The 18,607-nt window shown below is 40.0% G+C and overlaps 1 protein-coding gene across 2 annotated transcripts; it reads left to right on the forward strand.

The window, feature by feature from the left end:
- The first annotated feature begins 2,296 nt into the window (after positions 1-2,296).
- On the forward strand, positions 2,297-17,766 carry fam43a (family with sequence similarity 43 member A). 2 transcript variants are annotated; one of them, XM_073041178.1, is made up of 2 exons: positions 2,297-4,172; positions 16,734-17,766. In XM_073041178.1, the coding sequence occupies exon 1, from the start codon at positions 2,482-2,484 to the stop codon at positions 3,547-3,549; it is 1,068 nt and encodes a 355-aa protein (XP_072897279.1). In that variant the 5' UTR covers positions 2,297-2,481; the 3' UTR covers positions 3,550-4,172; positions 16,734-17,766. The 2 variants fall into 2 exon arrangements, with proteins under 2 accessions (XP_072897279.1, XP_072897280.1); XM_073041179.1 differs by having other exon boundaries at positions 2,297-3,751.
- Positions 17,767-18,607: the final 841 nt, after the last annotated feature.

Here is an 18,607-nt window from a genome sequence, read left to right on the forward strand (position 1 = left end):
ATTCAATGACTAGCTAGTACTGGTTACACCTTTAAATGGGACAGGTCAGTGGTCTATCCTGTTGCAGAACATTTGCTCAGACATGCATATTAAACACATGACACATTTGAAGAAATTGACATTAAATCAGCACTGCATGTTGATTGATGTCATGACTTAACTACCGCCAAGTGATAGCATGGCATACACTAGTGCCCTTCCCAAAGTTGAGGCAGTGCAGCACACTATGCAAGACCAGCAAGCAAAGGACATCAAAACGGATGCAAAGCATCACCCATAGTGCCCAATTATGGCACCAATCAGCCAGGTATTGTCTCATTCTTGTCCTTCTCCTTTTCTAGAGGTCAAATGTATATTGAAGGTTACATGAAAATAGGTTACAGACTTAACAGTGGAGCTAGCTTCCGTTACAATGTTCTTTTTATTTGTGTGCATTAACTCTCTGAACCTATTGATTCGTTTGTACTCACTGCAGCAGAATTGCAACATAAATAATTCTACCACAATTTTTATTCAATAAAAAATTGATTTGGTGCTTAGAATTTTTGAGCATTGTCACACAGCAGTTCTTCTATTATTTTCAACAACAATAAAATGAGCAAAACAAATCTTACTTGCAAGAGAAATGAGTAATACACCACACTTTCAATTATACAACCTATTGCGTAGTGTCTTGGAAACAGAACATCACACTCCTTGCATTATTTTTTTCCAACTATTCAACCTAACAAATTCAAGATTTACTGGTTAGACTCTAGAAGGTTTTGCCAGGTTTGAGCCCTGATGAAGTTAATAACTTAAAATGAGATTCAATGAAACTTTGAATTACTGACTCCAGAACAGAAAGTGACAACTTCCAATGATATTGCTCCTCCACCAATAAAAGCCTTCTGAGGTGCTTAACCGCATGTTCAGCTGGAAGTGGTTGGACCTGACATTGAGTAATTGAGAAAGATCCAGATCTGCCTCACAATTGGATATCAGGCTAACGATGTAAAGCTAGGTTTAAATATCACTTTCTATGAGTGACATGTGTTGTTTTACACAGCAGTATAGTGCAAAGACATACAAATCTAGAAATTACAAAACTGTAGTGCAAAAAAAAAAGGAATGAGATAATCAATCACAAGCAAGAGAAAATCTGCAGATGCTGCAAATCCAAGCAACACACACAAAATGCTGGAGGAACTCTGCAGACCAGGTAAAATACAGTCGAGGTTTTGGGCTGAGACCCTTCCTGCTGAAGGGTCTCGGCCCAAAACATCAACTGTGCTCTTTTCCATAGATGCTGCCTGACCTGCTGAATAATGAGGTAATAAGTCAACGGTTTCGCGGACTGTTCTGAAACCGAATGGCTGGGAGAAGAAGCTGTAAAAGCTGTATTTGTTGTTGTTTAATATTTAATGTCGTTTCCAGTACACGTTTAAAGGAGAGCAAAGAAACTGTTACTCCAGATCCAATGCACTACAGAAACACAAAAGACAAAGAACACAATTATTTTTTTAAAAACACAATAAATACATAAGCTAGCTTATATACAGTACATAGATTGGCGGCATGTCCATAAAGTGATGCTAGGCTGTACATACAGGAAATAGTGGTAGTGGTAGAGTTAGTGGAAAGTTGGGGAAAGTTAACTGTTTTTGAATCTGGTGGTCCTGGCGTGCATGTTAAGTAGCCTCCTCCCCGATGGGAGTGGGACAATCAGTCCAGCAGCAGAGGTAGAAAAAAATCGGGAGGGAATTAAATCTCTTTGAGTTTCAGCAGCTGGGGAATAGCCGTCACGAACACAATAAAGCGAGCCTCAGGGTGCCGGGGGGCTTCCTGACGGCAGGCGGCGGTGCAAACTTCTCCAACCCTCATCAGCGGAAAGTGTACCAGGGAAGCAAGCCAAGGTGGCCTTAAAAGTGGGCACTTTGGCCGGTGAAGAGTTTCAATGTTCCAAGGAATATTCTCTCACCCACCAGCTTCTTGGTATTAATATCCGAACATCATACCCTCGGCCGCTTTACCTCTCATCAGCGTGAGCTCAGGAATCTTGCGTAATGCGTTCATGAATAAATTATTTTCTTTTCTCTCTCTGTTTTGGTGACAAAACATTCACAAGCAAAAGTAGAAGTTAATTCGCAATTGGTCTCAACTGGCGTGCAGCGAGCGCTGGGCATTCGTGATCGAGGGGCACCTCAATGTTGGCAAAGAGCCAGCAGCGGTTCCCAGGCGTTCGAACGGTTAACTGCTCTATCTCCTCGGGAACTTCCTCAATCTGCTCCTCCCCACTCCGATGACTGGATGGTTCGCCCCAGTTGATATTTACAGCTCTCTGCCTCGGACCATTGGAACTTACACGAGTCAGTGTAAGGAACATGATCAGCCGAGAGCCTGTCCAGGACAGGCATGGAAACGGCCGCGGCGCTCACCTCCCCGCAGCTATAGCCCTGTAAACAAATTAAGAATATATATCAATATATTTATGCATCAGCGATGCTACCTTGGAAGAAAAATAAATTTGATTTAATCGAGAAGCAGCAGCCGAAGCAGCTCGGCTACTCGGTGAGTCTGAACTGTAACACTATCACCTCGCTTGCCCGCGCCTGCCCGGACGTGGTGGCAGAGAGTGCCCTCAACCGGGTCTGCAGCATGTTTAAATCCAAGAGGAGGAAGATCAAGATCACGGGCGAGGATCCCACCTACACGGTGCTGTACCTCGGCAACGCCGCCACCATTCAATCCAAAGGCGAGGGCTGCGCCGATGTGGCGGTGACCAAGATCTGGAGCAAGAGCGAGCAGGGCAAGAACGGCACCAGGATGAAGCTGACCATCAGCTCTCAGGGAATCCGCATGGTTCACGTAGACGGCAAGGCAAGGAGACCGGGTCACCTGTACCTCCTGCACAGGATCACCTACTGCGTGGCAGATCCCCGATCTCCAAAAATCTTCGCCTGGATCTACAGGCACGAACTGAAACACAAGGCTGTGATGCTGAGGTGTCACGCCGTGCTGGTCTCCAAGCCCGAGAAAGCTAAGGCAATGGCCCTCCTCCTCTACCAGACCTCCAGCAACGCCCTGGCCGAGTTCAAGAGGCTGAAGAGGAGGGACGACGCCAGGCACCAGCAACAGAAGCTGGTCGGGGAGCAGAGCATCCCCTTGGTCCCGCTGAGGAAGCTGATGAACGGCCAGTGCAGCTACAAGCCTCCGGTGGAGAGGAGCAGAAGCGCCCCGAAGCTGGGCTCTATCACCGAGGACCTGGTGGGGGAGGAGGAGGAACAGAGAGCCCTGCTGGAGATCAGCCTGGAGTACGAGGACATCCTGGGCAGAACGGAGCCCTCGGCCAGCGACGAGCGCCAGAGCTATACCGAGCTTATCAGCGAGCTGGGCGAATTGACGATAGGCAACGATGTCCAGTTACTGAGGGCCGATCTCCGAGTTACTCGTCTCCTGTCCGGCGAAAGCACCAGCAGTGAGTCGTCGCTGGGCAGCGGGACCAGCGACCAGGACGCGGTGGCAGCGGCGGACGACAGCGAGGAAGGCGACCTGCAAGAGATGGGATAATTGCACCCGTCCTCGGAACCGGCAGCGATCACATCCCGCGTGTTGCCTCACCTTCCCTGTACCTCATCTTTACTGTAACTTTAAGATGGTAAAAAGAGGAAGAACTTCGTGCAATTCGGGGAAAATGCATGCACAAAATGCTTTTCAAAAGGACATTGTCTGGCTTACAATTTTGCGCCAACTTTATTCGTTCCCTAAATGAGTAAGTAGAAGATTTAACACTTAGAAATGGAAGTTGCGATGCGTGAGCCGGTCTGGTCTCTCTTACAATGAACTTCCTATGGAAGTAGCGACAATGATGGCTGGCGCTGGGACACGATTTGTGTCGGTAACATGACCGGCAACATACTGCCCTTCTGAAAGTCCCCTCCCCCTATTCACTGCAGTGGCGGCGATGTCCGGTTGACCAGCATCGTGTGCCGCTATCCGGTGAGCAAGGGCAGGGAAGCGAAGCGTTTACCTAGACGGATGCTGGTGTCTCGGTGGTTAGAGTGGCAGGTGCAGTTACAGCGGGGTGAACGTCAGGCCGGGATGTGGTTTACAAGACAAATCCATCAGGTTATGGCAATTGAATAAGCAGTCGGTCAGATATCCGCACTGGAAATTTTAAGGCGACGTTGAAGGTTAGTGGCGTACATTTGAATACACTCTTGGTCTCTAAACGCAAACCTCAATTGTCCGGTTCTGTAGGGTGGTGCGCTTGAGAACATGGAAGACAATATTGACTCAGGCTACGTTCAGGTGTTCCCCAGGTACCTTAATCTATTTCACACCCTTACACGAGGCGCTGAGAGGCCTGATACAGCCCTGCTACAAAATCAGACAAAATAATTTGCCGTTTCCCTTGCTTTAGAGGAGCAGGAGTCTGACATGGCTCCATAAGGGGGAGAGGGAGGGGGCCGCAACCTATTCCTTTAACCCCCACCTCCATTCCACGCTTACATCTGCCGGAGAAGCTCTTCAGAGTGACCATGGGAATGTTCAATTATATCAAGTGTATCACTGGGGTTGTTGTAATTTGGCCTGACAGCCAATTAAAGGCAAATCTGGAGCTGATACCTTGGGGCTTAGCTCACAGTCACTTTACAGATTCCACACCTATAGTCAGCTGCTAATCATCCATGCCTCCTCCCACACACACAGACACACACATGCATGCACACAAGCGGATGCAGACACACATACAGCAAAGAATATATTTGGTGCATTACGACAGTATTATTCAATCACTTCCCACCTTGTCACTTTAATTTGAAATAACTTCATTTGTTGAATAAAAGCTTAACGAAAGATAAAATTATATTTTTCAGTTTTAGTGTTGCATTCTCTCCAAATTCGTTTTTCCACAGGTTTAATTTTCCAATGCTTTGTGTTAGTTTCCTCTTTTTAAAATACAGGTGATTATTTTCTCCATACTATCTTGTGTTCTCATTTCTTATCACATTTCTCTTTGTGCACCAACGAGAGAGAGGTAGTCACACTTTGACGTGTGACATCAAAATCCCAAGCTTTTGTCAGACACACACAGAAATTACACAGAGAGTCACAAAGCACTACAGCACAGGAACAGGCCCTTGGGCCCATCTAGTCTGCCCTGAACTATTATACTCAATCCGAATCAGGTTCAATATCACTCGCATATGGGATGAAATTAGTTATTTTGGTGTAAATTAAGTTGTGCATCAAGAGAGAGAGAAAAAAAAATACTGGCTCAGTGTTCATGGGCTCATTGTCCATTCAGGAATCTGATGGCGGAGGGGAAGAGGCTAATCCTGAAACACTGAGGCTCCTGTACCTCCTCCTTGATGGTAGCAATAAGAGAGCATATCCGAGGTGATGGGGGTCCTTAGTGATGGATGCCACATTTTGAAGTTGTCCTAGATGCTGAGGAGTCTAGTGCCCATGAAGAGGTTGGCTGAGCACACAACCTTCTGCAGCTTTTCCAATCATGCACAGTGCTCCTTCTATACCAGACGATGATGCAACGGGTTAGAATGCTCTCCATCATTCATCTGTAGAAATTTACAAGTGTCATTGGTGACATAGCAATTCTCCTCAAAATCCCAATGAAATATAGTCACTATTGTGCCTTCTTTGTAACTGCATTGATATGTTGGACCCAGGACAGATCCTCAAGGGACGTTGACACCCAGGAACTTGAAACTGCTCACACTTTCCATTTCTGATCCCTCAATGAGGACTGGTGTGTATTCCCTTGACTTCCCCTTCCTGAAGCTCACAAATACCTTCTTAGTCTTACCGACTGAGTGTAAGCTTGTTGCTGCAACATCACTCAACCAGCTGATCTATCTTACTCCTGTACGCCTCCTCATCACCATCTGAAACTCTGCCAGCAACAGTTGTGCCTTCAGCAAATTTATAGATGGCATTTGAGCTATGCCTAGCAACACGGCTGTGGTTGTAGAGAGAGAGTAGAGTATTGGGCTGAGTGTGCATCTTTGAGGTGTGCCAGTGTTGATTGTCAGCGAGGAGGAGATGTTATTTCCGATCTGTACAGACTGTGTTCTCCCAGTGAGGAAGTCAAGAATCCAGTTGCAGAGAGAGGTACAGAGGCTCAGATTCTGGGGTTTGTTGATTGGAACTGAGGGTATGATTGTATTGAATGCTGAGATGTAATCAATAAGCAGCAGCCTGATTACACATTACAGTTATTCAGGTGATGCAAGGCCAAGTGTAGAGCCAGTGAGGTTGCATCCACTGTTGACCTATTGTGGTGATGGGCAAATTGCAGCGGGTTCAGGTCCCTGCTTAGGAGGCAGTTGATTCCAGCCATGACCAACCTCTCAAAGCACTTCATCTCAGTAGATGTGAGTGTCTCTGTCAATAGTCACTGGGACAGCTCGCCCTGCTCTTCTTGGGCACCCGTCATGCCCTTTTGAAGCAAATGGGAACCTCCAACTGCAGCATTAAGAACAACGGCATTTTATTCCAACATGTACTTAGTGTCGACTAACTAGATCACAGAAGGGATACAGTTTTGATTTTAAATGAAAATTCTCAAGCATGTTTTAAGGCTGTACACATAAAAGATGTTTTCCTGATCCCATATACTTTGATTTGAGAAATGGAGAATTAATGGATAGGTAAGCCAAGTTAATGCCTTTTGAAAGAGTGTTCCTTCTGGAACATACGATATATATGAACTATCATAAATTTAAACCCATGAGATGTAATATATATAATATTTAAATCTAAATATTGAATACTACAACAGAAAGACACTGCACCGTTAGATTGTGTTTTGCCTTTCAAATTAATAGTACCATGAAATTATTTCCGTGGTTGAAGATATTCTGACTACAACACGTAAGCATATGCTACAGTGGTTGATAAATCTTGCTACATTTGTGGACAGATGAAGCTCATGAGTTTGGAAGCTACTGGAAAGAGATAGCATGTCCTTTGACGTAATAGTGTTTGCTTTTGATGACACTGTTATTCAATTATTTCTCAAAAGTTCATTTCCAGTAACATCAAATGAAGAAAAATTGGGAGAGACGTAAAATGATTTGCTGTTTTGCTTTCTTACACTTTTGCTGTTAAGCAATTTCACAACTATTTCTATTTCTTTATCAGAGTGTGATGAGATAAAGGAAAACTACTTCTCGTACATGGAAATTATTAACTGATTTAATTGAATTGATATTCAGCAATGAACAGATTCCTTTCATTTATGTTCTCTCCTTATGGAATGGATGCTGTTGCTTTTATTCAGTGACATGCCATGGTTATTTGTCTTAAATTAAGTATTTGTTTACAATCTCTTTATTGATTCACAGAATTTACTCTTCTTGCCTGTTACACTCCGTGGTTTGTAAATTGCACTGTTGTGAATTCTTAACCAGTATTCTATTGTCTGTAAATAGTTTTGTGACTGGATATAATATATTTCTTTGCCGTGCAAAAGAAAGGAGCACCAAGCATTGAATGTCCTCACTTCTGTACATACAATGTGTAAATCTGTACAAGCAAAATGGATGTTATTTTTTAAATATTTGATGAAGAAGTGTCTATCGTTTTTTTGTTGGCACAAAATGAAACAATAAAGTCAATGCAAAATGCCTTGTACTGTAGTTTTAACCTAATGTCTTGCTGTGTATGATTAAATCTAAATGTATGAATAATAACAGCAAATTGCAAATTGGAAAAAGGCTTTCAGGTTAAGCTTGATTAGCTCATGAGCATGCCTTTATCATGCATTTAATTTTCTCCAATCCACGTTAAAGGCTTAAAGGCATCTTTGATCACGAAAATTGATGTACATTTGAACCTGCTGAGAATAATAGATGAAAGTGACTTGCTTTTTCTACGATGATAGGTTTTGACACTATCAATAGCAAATCCCACTGTGAAAATAAAATGAACTCTGAAAAACATATATATCTAGAATATGATGTGCACAAGAAAATTACATAATTCGGGAAATATCATTTGTACTTATCGAGGTGAACAACAGCGTTGAATGAATCAACAGCATGCAGACTGGATTTGTTTCATTACACTCTAAATGGCACTCGTGTTTACTAATTGGCTTTCATCAAGATCTGAATAATTTTGCATAATATAGTTGAAGAAAATGAAAAATAAATTTAAATTCATAATCTCACACTTTTTAAAATGCAGGTAAATCATAGTTGCTCAGATGAACATGGTAAAATATCATTCATTCGCTTCAATATATAGTAAAATAGTCAGAATATATTAAAACTAGATCATCAGCCAAATAGCTTCTATATGTGCATAAGATAACTTAAATGTGATCCAAATAATTCTGGTGAACAGATAGGATTAAAGATCCTCCTAATATGAGGTGGGGAGTGGATTGGGAACACAGCAATTTAGGTATAAGAAAATGTATCATTCGATTTTTTTTCAGGGATTCTGCCTGGTTTTGGCTTTATCCTATTAGCATACAGTAAATCTTTTTGATTCTACACAGTTTGGTGGTAGTGTATCGTCATTCTAGTGATCCTCAGAATACTGCACCTTAACTGTCAAAGTAGAGAGGATCAAAGATGTTCATACAAAAATAGAAGCATAGGGGAGAGGTTTGGAGCTCTTCATTCAGCTACTAACTAGCTTTTACTCGTCAACAAATCTTCATGCCACTACTGTTGAGCATAAGAAATTGATTCTGCATTATCTTTCCATAACACACCTATAGTATATTTTCATTATGTAAGTAACATTGAGTTGGAAATGTATATTTGTATTCAGATGTGAAGAAATTTGTGTCTGAATCCAAAGCAATGAAAAGGGTCATTTTAATTAGGGTGCTGGTCCTGCTGTTTTCTGTCTTTTTTGACCTTTCCGTAACAAAACATCACCCTCCCAAAGAACAAGGGGAAATGAAATGTTGAGCTCAATCTGATTAATTCCTATCCAAATAAAACTCTGTCTATTCTACAGTGTCATGGCCTTGAATTGCAACATATATTTTTTAAACAGGAAATTTTCAGCTAAGTGTTGGCATTAAAATTATGACTTCTCTTGACACCTTAGTTTTGTTGAATAGATAAAACTACTGTGAACTCCTCGTCATCTCTGCTGGGAGGAAGATGAATTCATTGGCCGGAAAATTTTGCCTTGAGCTGAAATCCCCTGCATTAGCTTCCTGAAAGCCCCATTCCTCTTAAACACAGGCAACTGCATTAGGGAATTAAATTTGGCCATAACTGTGGCACGGTTCTGTACTTTTTAAAAATGTATGCTCATCCTTCAATAATGAACAAATGTAAAATAGGAAACTACAGTCTTTTCACAATTCACTTCCTAAAATGGTGCAATGTTTCCAATCAATTTGAAAATAATTTTACCTTAAATTTGAATATACTTTTAACAATAATCATTTGATAGACGTTAGATTCTTTTACTTTAAGTAAACTAAAATAATGCAGATTTGTCTTGTTTAACCTTCCACTGAAGCTTTGATTTGTTTTATAGTCAATGACCATGAAGTAATTCGACCTTGAAAAAAATCTGATTCTCTTACAGATGTTTCCCGTATAGTCCACATAAATTCCAGTTAAGTGCAGCTATTTGTTTTAAATATTGCATCACTAACCCAAAGCGGCATTGTATTATTCTGTTTTCCTCTCTGCACCATTAATCAATGATCTCAATTCTTCTAAAAAGCAGACAGAACTTTACAATCAAAAAGTGCCCCAGCTAGCTTTCTAATTCTTCCAAAGCACGGCGTACATGATTATTTTTAAACAGTATTTCAGCTTTGAAAGTTAACAGTAAACTAAAAAATACTGAGCTGTAAGAGAATGCTTTCTAATTCTAATGACATTGCCAGGTGGGCTGAATGGAGGAAGTCAATCAGCCCAACATATTCAGAGAGCTAAAGTAGCTTATAATAATAACCTCCATGGTTCTGATCATTCTAAATATTTTTCTTTGGCTCCCATGCACTGTTTAGATTGATTATTCCTTTCTGCCAGAGGTGTCATTAGACTGTAGATGTTATTGTAAAATCGAAAGAAATCACAACAGAAGAGAATTCAGTATACAAATCATCTGTATTTGCAACTTTTAGATTAGAGTAGTGATTAATTATGTTTTCTACGAAGTTACAATGACAGCAACAAAAAGTAGAGCGATAGTTTTTGGAAGAATGGCTTCATCACTGATTCTTTCACAGGTCTGTGCTGCAGTCTGGAAGTGAGATATGACAGAACGTATCATTTTTTTTGCTTTTCCCTTTCAGAATACTAGCAAACAATCTTCCAAGTACTGTGCTTATATGCCTATAAAATGTATTCTCCATTTGAATAATCCGATCAAACTAAACTGATGTCCCACAATACGATACTCATCATCATAATAGTTATTGGAATTAGTTTAAGGCAATTTTGTTAGCAGAAAATCAATTTTATGCAGAATCCCTTTTGTTGATTGATTGTTGCTCTCCATGGATCCATCTTATTGAGATGTCTTCCTTATATGTGCTTTATCAAGCTGCCTATTCCCCTATGTCGCAAATAAATATTTTAGAATTAACGCAGTGTCAGAAAAGGGTGAGTGTACTTTTTGTCATTATAGATTCAAGAGTAAACCCTAGTGTAAACAAATACATTCATTCTGACACTGAAACAATATAGAACGTTTACATCCCACATATAAGTCTTCTATGCTTACTTTGACTGTCAAAACATGGAGGAACCATTACAAACCACTGCAGCCTCCAATGATCCTGTGATTTCACTCTGTCAGGCCTAAGCAACCTTCAGGGTGCTGAACCCACGAAAAGTATCTGGCCCAGATGGGATACTGGGCCAAGTACTAAAGCCTTGTGCTGATCAACTGGCTGGAGTGTTCACTGAGATCTTTAACCTCTCGCTTCTACAGTCTGAGGTACCCACCAGCTTCAAGCAGACTTCACTTATGCTGGTACCTAAGAAGAATGTAGTAACCTGCCTCTATGGCTATCATCCAGTAGCAGTCACATCTACAGTGAAGCATTTTGAGAGGTTGGTGATGAAATATCAACCCCTACCTGAGAAGTGACTTGGATCCGCTCCAATTTGCCTACCGGAGCAACAGGTCCACAGTAGGTGCCATCACATTGGCTTTTCACTCAACCCCAGAGCATCTGGACTGCGAAGATGCATACATGAAGATGCTCTTTATCGACTACTGCTCGGCATTCAGTACCATCATTCCCTCAAAACTAATCATTAAACTTCAAGACCTTGGTCTCAATAACTCATTATGCAATTGGATCCTCAATTTCCTCACTTGCAGACCACAGTTAGTTTGGATTGGCAACATCTCCTCCACAATCTCCATCAGCACAGGCACATCACAAGATTGTGGGCTTAGCTGCTGCTCTACTCGCTTTACAGTTATGCTGTGTGACAAAGCACAGCTCCGATGCCAAACTCGTTTGCTAAGGATTCCATTGTCATAGGCCAAATCAGAGGTGGTGACAAATCAGCATATAGGAGGGAGATTGAAAATCTGACTGAGCAACTTCTTACTCAATTTTGGCAAGACCAAGGAGCTGAAAGTTGGCTTCAGGAGGAGGAAACCAGAGGTCTATGAGCCCGCCCTTATCAAAGGATCAGAGGTTGAAAGTGTCAATTTTAAATTCCTCGGTGTTATCATTTCAGAGAACCTGTCCTGAGTCCAGCATGTAAGTGCAATTACAAAGAAGCATAGCAACACATCTACTTCCTTCAGAGTTGGCAAAGACTCAGCCAAACATCTGAACCTTTGACAAATTTCTATAGATGTGTGGTGGACAGTGTATCGACTGCCTGCGTCGCACCCTGGTATAGAAACACCATTTCCTTGAAGTGGAAATCCTACAAAAAGTACTGGATGCAGTCCAGTCAGTCATGGATAAAGTCTTCCCTACCGTTGAGCCCATCTACATGAAGCATTGTCACAGGAAAGCACCATCCATCATCAGGGACCCCCACCACCCAGTTCATGCTGTCTTCGCACTGCTGCCATCAGGAAGAAGGTACAGGATCCTCAGGACTCACACCACCAGGTTCAGGAACAGTTATTACCCCTCAACCATTAGGGTATTGAACTAAAAATTTCACTCAACTTCCCTTGTCCCATCATTGAAATGTTTTCACAACCTACAGGCTCACTTTCAAGGACTCTTCATCTCATGTTCTCAATATTTATTGTTTATTTATTTATTATTTTTTCTTTGTACTTACTGTGAATGCCTGCAAGAAAATTATTCTCAGGGCTGAATATGGTAACATATATGGAGTTTGATAATAAGTTTACTTTGAACTTTAAGTAGGATGTAATTTGTGACTTGCACCTTTTGTAGGGCCAATAGTTCACGAATCAGATTAATGTATCCTTTATCATTCTGAAGGGAAGTTAAAAAGACATGCATTATCATGCTATTTATTAACAATTTGGAACTGTTAAGTCTGCTGGATAATCATATGTTTATTAGCTGATGTCAGTGTTAAAATACAAATTTAATTTGGAGCTGTTAAGTCTGTTGGATAATCATATTTCCTTAACTGATGTCTGTGTTAAACTACAACTTGAAAAACTGCAAATTATTTTGCTTAGATCAGCAAACTGATATATCACTGTGGATATTGTAATTGAGTAGTGGGGGAAAGCTATGACACAGTGGAAAAGTGCTGATTTTGATTGATGTGGTTCTTTCAATTTTATCTCAGCAGATTTTTCTCATGACCACTCTACCGAATAGTTAATAAAAATCTTCTTTTATGATCCAGTCTGCTTAATGGATCAGTAACAAATAGTTATGCAACAACTCAAACACATATCAAATGAGCTCTGTGCATTTTCAATGGATATATGTTTTTAAACTATTGTTATTTTCTTCACCTGTCTGAATCTTTAATTGGCGGATGTCTGCAGATCAATTGTGCAAACCAGCTCAGCGTAGATTCAGTCTTGACACGAGCTATAAAAATATTGTTGTCAATAATTTAGAGCTGAAATTTGGCAATGACATCTTATCAAATGGAACAGGTTGAGCCAGTGATATACTGCAACAATTAATTACAGTTTAGTGGAAGGGCTTATCTTGGCGTCAGTTTGCAGGAAATCTTCTTGCAATCTGCTATCATCAATGAGACACAATGTTTTTGAAGGAGACACCTGATACCTGATGTGCATTTTAACATGTTATAACAAATATCATAAACACCACACCAGTAAAGTTTTTAAAGACCTTTGGTGCTAACTCCATATCTGGTACAATCCACCGTGAAAGCCAAGTCCAAATCTAAAAATCAGATATGAAGTCTACTGAAAGATAAATATTGGTATTTTCCTTGTGCCTCGTTTTCATCAGTGATCTTCTACTCTTTCAACCTTTCAAATGATGTTATCATTCTCCCCAATGCCATTAGGCTTTACAATTCAACCGCCAGGACTTAAGAACTTTTTAAAAGCTATTATTAATGCTTTTTGAGATAGTGATTTAGATGCATATCATATTTTTTACTGAGTTAAGTATTGTATGTTATTAGTTTTGCTACAACAAGTGTATGGGACATTGGAAAAAAGTTGAATTTCCCCATGGGGATGAATAAAGTATCTATCTATCTATCTATAGTGCATTTCCACAGATACCCTGTGAGACACATGTATAACATCTGAGAAAGATCTCATAACCTTATTTGAAAAAAATGGTGCCCCAGTGAATATTTACCCCTCAACCACCATTCCTAAAACAGTGTCTGGTCAGCTATCCAACACATATTTGTGAGAAATTATTCTGTGCAGGCTGGTTGCCAATTTTATCCACAATTTACTCAGCAACCATCAAAAACACTTTCTTACTTGTGAAGCATCCAAGAGACATAGAAGGATGCTTTACTAAATGCAAAGCTTCTCCTATGTTCTCTTAATGCTCCCTCTCATAAGAAATGGCCAAGAGAACAGATCCAACATTAATTCCTGTGGGATCCCAGTGTGACCAGCCTCACACTTACCATTATTTGGAGTTGTAAACACATTAATTTGAGCCACAGAGTAATAATTATACTGATGCAGTAATTGTTTTGTCTGCATCTAATGGATTTTAAGAATCCAGCCAATTGTTTTAAAATTTTGCTGTCCCTACACAAAAAAAATAGATTATAATTGAATTTGGTTACAATTCTTTCTAGGTGCTGAATCAATTACTTGACCTTTCATGAATTATCAGTAGTAGGGAACACCCAATTCTGTCTTGAAGAATCATTTACTTGCCTAAGATGTCTTTGATTATTCCAAAGGATTTAAAATAAAAATATTTAACTTCTACTGCTGGATATTTTTCATGATTCTCCTGTTTGTGTCTGTTTAGCTAATTTGATAACAGACCTCATTCTGCTTGTTTGAATCAGTTAACTTGAGCATTATTTGCAATCCAAAATATGTTTTCCGTAACAATCTTTCAATAACTTTGGTTTTGGTTCAATGTAGAATAACTTTTAACTTTACTGTGTGGGTAGATATCCATGAATTCTTTATGCATCAGACAATTTTTGGAATGTTAAATTTCACATTACATCTGATTTGCAGGATTTTCCAGTCAAACCAACTGAAATCCTTTGGTATTTTCTTCTGGTCTGGTACCAACATTTTCAGCAAAACTACCCAGTTGCTCAAATGAAGTGTAGTAATGTTCTGATCACTGTTGTCCAAGTATCCCTGCAAATATAGATGTCCATTGTTGGTTATTGCTAAGAATCAGGGCAATATACAAATGTTATAAGCCATTTGGCAAGGAAGATTAAAATAAGAAACATTCTGTAATTGGTGAAACGTTGCAGAGCTCTAAGAGCTCCTAGTGCACAATCCAGTAAAGCCTAATTTGTTAGTTCAAGTAATTAGAAAAGCTAACAAAATGTTACTGTTTTTGTTACAGTAATTGAATGCAAAAATAAGGAGGTTATGCCTCTGAAATATTGATACAATGCTACTTTTAACACTTACAATTATGTAGCTAATGTAAGTGATCAGAGCTAAATATGTAAACAGAGGAAACATTTTTCTAAATGTCATTTTCTTGTTTTCCAAACACTAGAAATTACTGACTACCAGCACTACCCAGCAGAGTGATCTTTCATCTTTAAAATGAGCTTGAATTAATTGAAGATGAAAACCCTCTCTGATGCTCCTATGGTGTACCTCTCACTTCATACCCCCTCCCCATCTATCACCTTCTAACCTGTACTCTTGGCAGGGAAGAAGTCAAAAAGCGAATGTAACACAAGTTATAAAGTAAACAGTATAACACTACTGGTGCTTCATACATGATGAGACCTGGGTGGTGGTAGGGAGTTCAGTAGTCTTATAGCCTGGGTGAAGAAGCTGTTTGTCATCTAACCATCCTTCTGCTAATGCCATGGTACCTTCTTCTGGGGGGGGGGGGGGTGAGTTCTGTTTACTTTTTAACTCATGTTGTAAATGCCTCTTATTATTTGTTAAATTATTTGTGGTAATCTTACATTAGGTGTTGTCTGTGACTTATATGTACCGTGTTGTGCACCTTGGTCCTTAGGAATGTTGTTTTGTTTGGCAGCATACATGCATTTAGTTGAATGATTATGAATTTGAACTTTAGCTTGAAGTACAGCTTGAATATCTTATATATGTTTGCTGACGACACCACTGTTGTTAGCCGAATTAGAGGTGGTGATGAGTCAGCATAGAGGAGGGAGATTGAAAATCTGGCTGAGTGGTGCCACAACGACCTCTCAGTCAACATCAGCAAAACCAAAGAGCTGGTTATGGACTTTAGGGTGAGGAAAATGATAGTCTATGAGCCAATCTTCATCAGGGGATCACAGATGGTGAGGGCCAGTAACTTTAAATTCCTCAGTGTTATCTGCGCTGGGACCAGCACGTGCTATTAAAAGAAGACATGGCAGGGCACCTTCCTTCTTGGAAGTTTGTTAAGGTTCGGCATGTTATCTAAAACCTTGACAAACTAGTATAGATGTACAGTGGAGAGTGTCCTGACTGATTGAACCACAGCCTGGAATGGAAACGCCAATGCTTTTGAATGGAAAAGCCTTCAAAACATGGTGAATATAGCCCAGTCCATCACAGGTAAAGCCCTCCCCAGCATTCCGCACATCTATATGGATGCTGTCGCAAGAAGGCAGTATGCATCATCACCATCTCGCCATGTTTTCTATTCACTGCTGTAGATCAGGAAGGAGGTTTGGGAGCCTTAGATCCCACACATCCAGGTGGAGCAACAGTTGTTACCCTGGAAACATCGGGCTCCTGAACCAGAGCAGATAACTTCACTTACCCCAACGCTGAGCTGATTCCATAACTTATGGACTCACTTTCAAGGACTCTACAACTCGTGTTCTCAATCTTAATTATTTCTTATTTATCCTATATTATTATTTTGGTCTTTTTGCATAATTTGTTATATCTGCATGTTGGTTGTTCATCTATTTTTATCCACAATTAGGAAATGTTTAACCTAGGGATCAAAGGAAGAGTTAATGAGAAATGCCATTCTACATGATTGCCAGATTTAGTCACTTCTACAACACCATGGAAAATTCATCCTTCTAATTATTAGTGTCCTTGGTGTTTTATTTAATTATGTAACAGTGCCTTTAATTCAATAATCTAATAATATGTAATTATTATGTTGAATCAGATCTCAATTTTGCTTTTTCCTGTGTTTTTAGAGCCCTCTTCATAGCTAAGAAACCCTCAGTGGAGAATTCCTCTCAACTTCCTTCAATCATCAAATTTTAAAAAAAAACTAATGAAAAGCTTCAGAGAAGCCCACAACATGGGGAAAAAATCAATTCATCTGAAGAGAATTTCTTCTGTAAGCAAATCTATTAGCACCGTGCGTGCATTCCTTTAACAAGTTATTCATGGAGTAAGAGGTGCAAGCAGGTTAAAAGGAATAAAAAAGATGGAAGGCAAAATCAAGGAAGAGTAAAGAGGCAATATTGAACAATTGTCATGTTTTCCCTCATCCTGGAAGTTAGGCTGAATAAACGTGCCTCCTTTATTATATCCATTTTCTTCTTTGGATTTGTATGCATGTTATTTCCTCCTCCCTTAAAACTATTGAAGATTTACGTTTGTCTCTGTAAAATCAACACCCACCATCCTTTGAAATCCCAACCTGCTAATCCCAGCCTGACACTACAAATTTCAGTTGATTTTGACTTTTAAGAAATTGCAAACCCATCTTCATGCTTCCTCATGTCTGTTATAAGGAAGAACACACAGCTGGCTAGGAATTCCCTTACCTAATGTTCCGAGAGTGAATAATGAATCAATGTTTGGTTGATTTAAGCACTGAGCCAGATTAAAAATATTAATGTGTCCGAGGGCAGAAGGGAAGCCAGTGTTCCGGAGGCTTTGCCCGCTGAACTAATTTTGCAGCTGCAGCCACTGGCACTCGCCTCAGCTCTGAACCTGGCTCTGTGACTGTGGCCAGCGGCCATCAGGCTCCCGGACCGGCTGCAGTGGTGACCTGGCTTCATGGCTGTGATCTTACTTTCAGAGACTGTATGGTTCTTGTTCTATGGATCATTTGTTTTTTTTTTTGGTTTTTTAATTCTTTGCGCATTGTCTTTGTAGTGCTTGCTTTTTTTGTAAATTCTGTTGTATTTCTTTGCTTTGTGGCTGTCTGCAAGAAGATGAACCTCAAGGTTTTTACATGGTATATCTACTTTGATAATAAATCTACTTTGAACTTTGGCTCTATTCCTATTAATCCATCCACTGTCCTTTTACACAACCATTCATGGATCCTTCTCAATCCATTTAGCACATGAGAAATCTTCAAAAACATAAATGGCATTAATTGCTGTAGCTTGCTTTCATTCAGTAATATCATACATCGATTAGGGTACATATATTATAATTTTTCCTTCTGGGTCTAATAATACAGTATACCATACCAATTTCATTTGGGAGAATCTGTCATTTTATGCCTACACTTAGGCATGGAAAGCTCGACTTAGATTGCATGAAATGGAAAAGTGAAGAGAAGGAGGTGCAGAAATATGGCAGAACTGATCTGAGCTGTCAATGTTCAAGGCTTCAACAATATTCAATAAATTGGCCCATCTTCAGAGTTATCAACATCCTTCAGAGTCAGAAAATCTCGACTCATTTGAAGCTTTGATGAAACAATGCAAACAGACTGTTATAATTCATTCTATCTTTATTTAAAGTTTAGTTTCTTTAATCCCAGAAGGGGGCTGAGCTAAAATTAGCATTTCTAAATTTTTGTTCATTTCCTTATTTTGAATTAGTTTGATGAACTAAAATATTATCTAATTTGCAAGTGCTTTATATTTTTAAGTATTTCAATCTTTCCATCTTCTAAAGCTTGATAATTATTTTCAAAGGTAGAACTAATTTTTATTGCCTTTGAATATTCTTCCATGACATTCATAAACCGTCTAGCAGTTTTAATGGTTTTGACAGCCGGCAAGTCTGGCCAGGAGGAATGGTTAGCAGTCGGGGGGAGGTATGCAGGGTGCTTGGGGTAGTGGTGGGTGGCTGAATGGGCTGCCAAAGTACTTTTGAGTTA

Source organism: Hemitrygon akajei, chromosome 3 (genome assembly GCF_048418815.1).
Source record: "Hemitrygon akajei chromosome 3, sHemAka1.3, whole genome shotgun sequence".
Classification (NCBI taxonomy): domain Eukaryota; kingdom Metazoa; phylum Chordata; class Chondrichthyes; order Myliobatiformes; family Dasyatidae; genus Hemitrygon; species Hemitrygon akajei.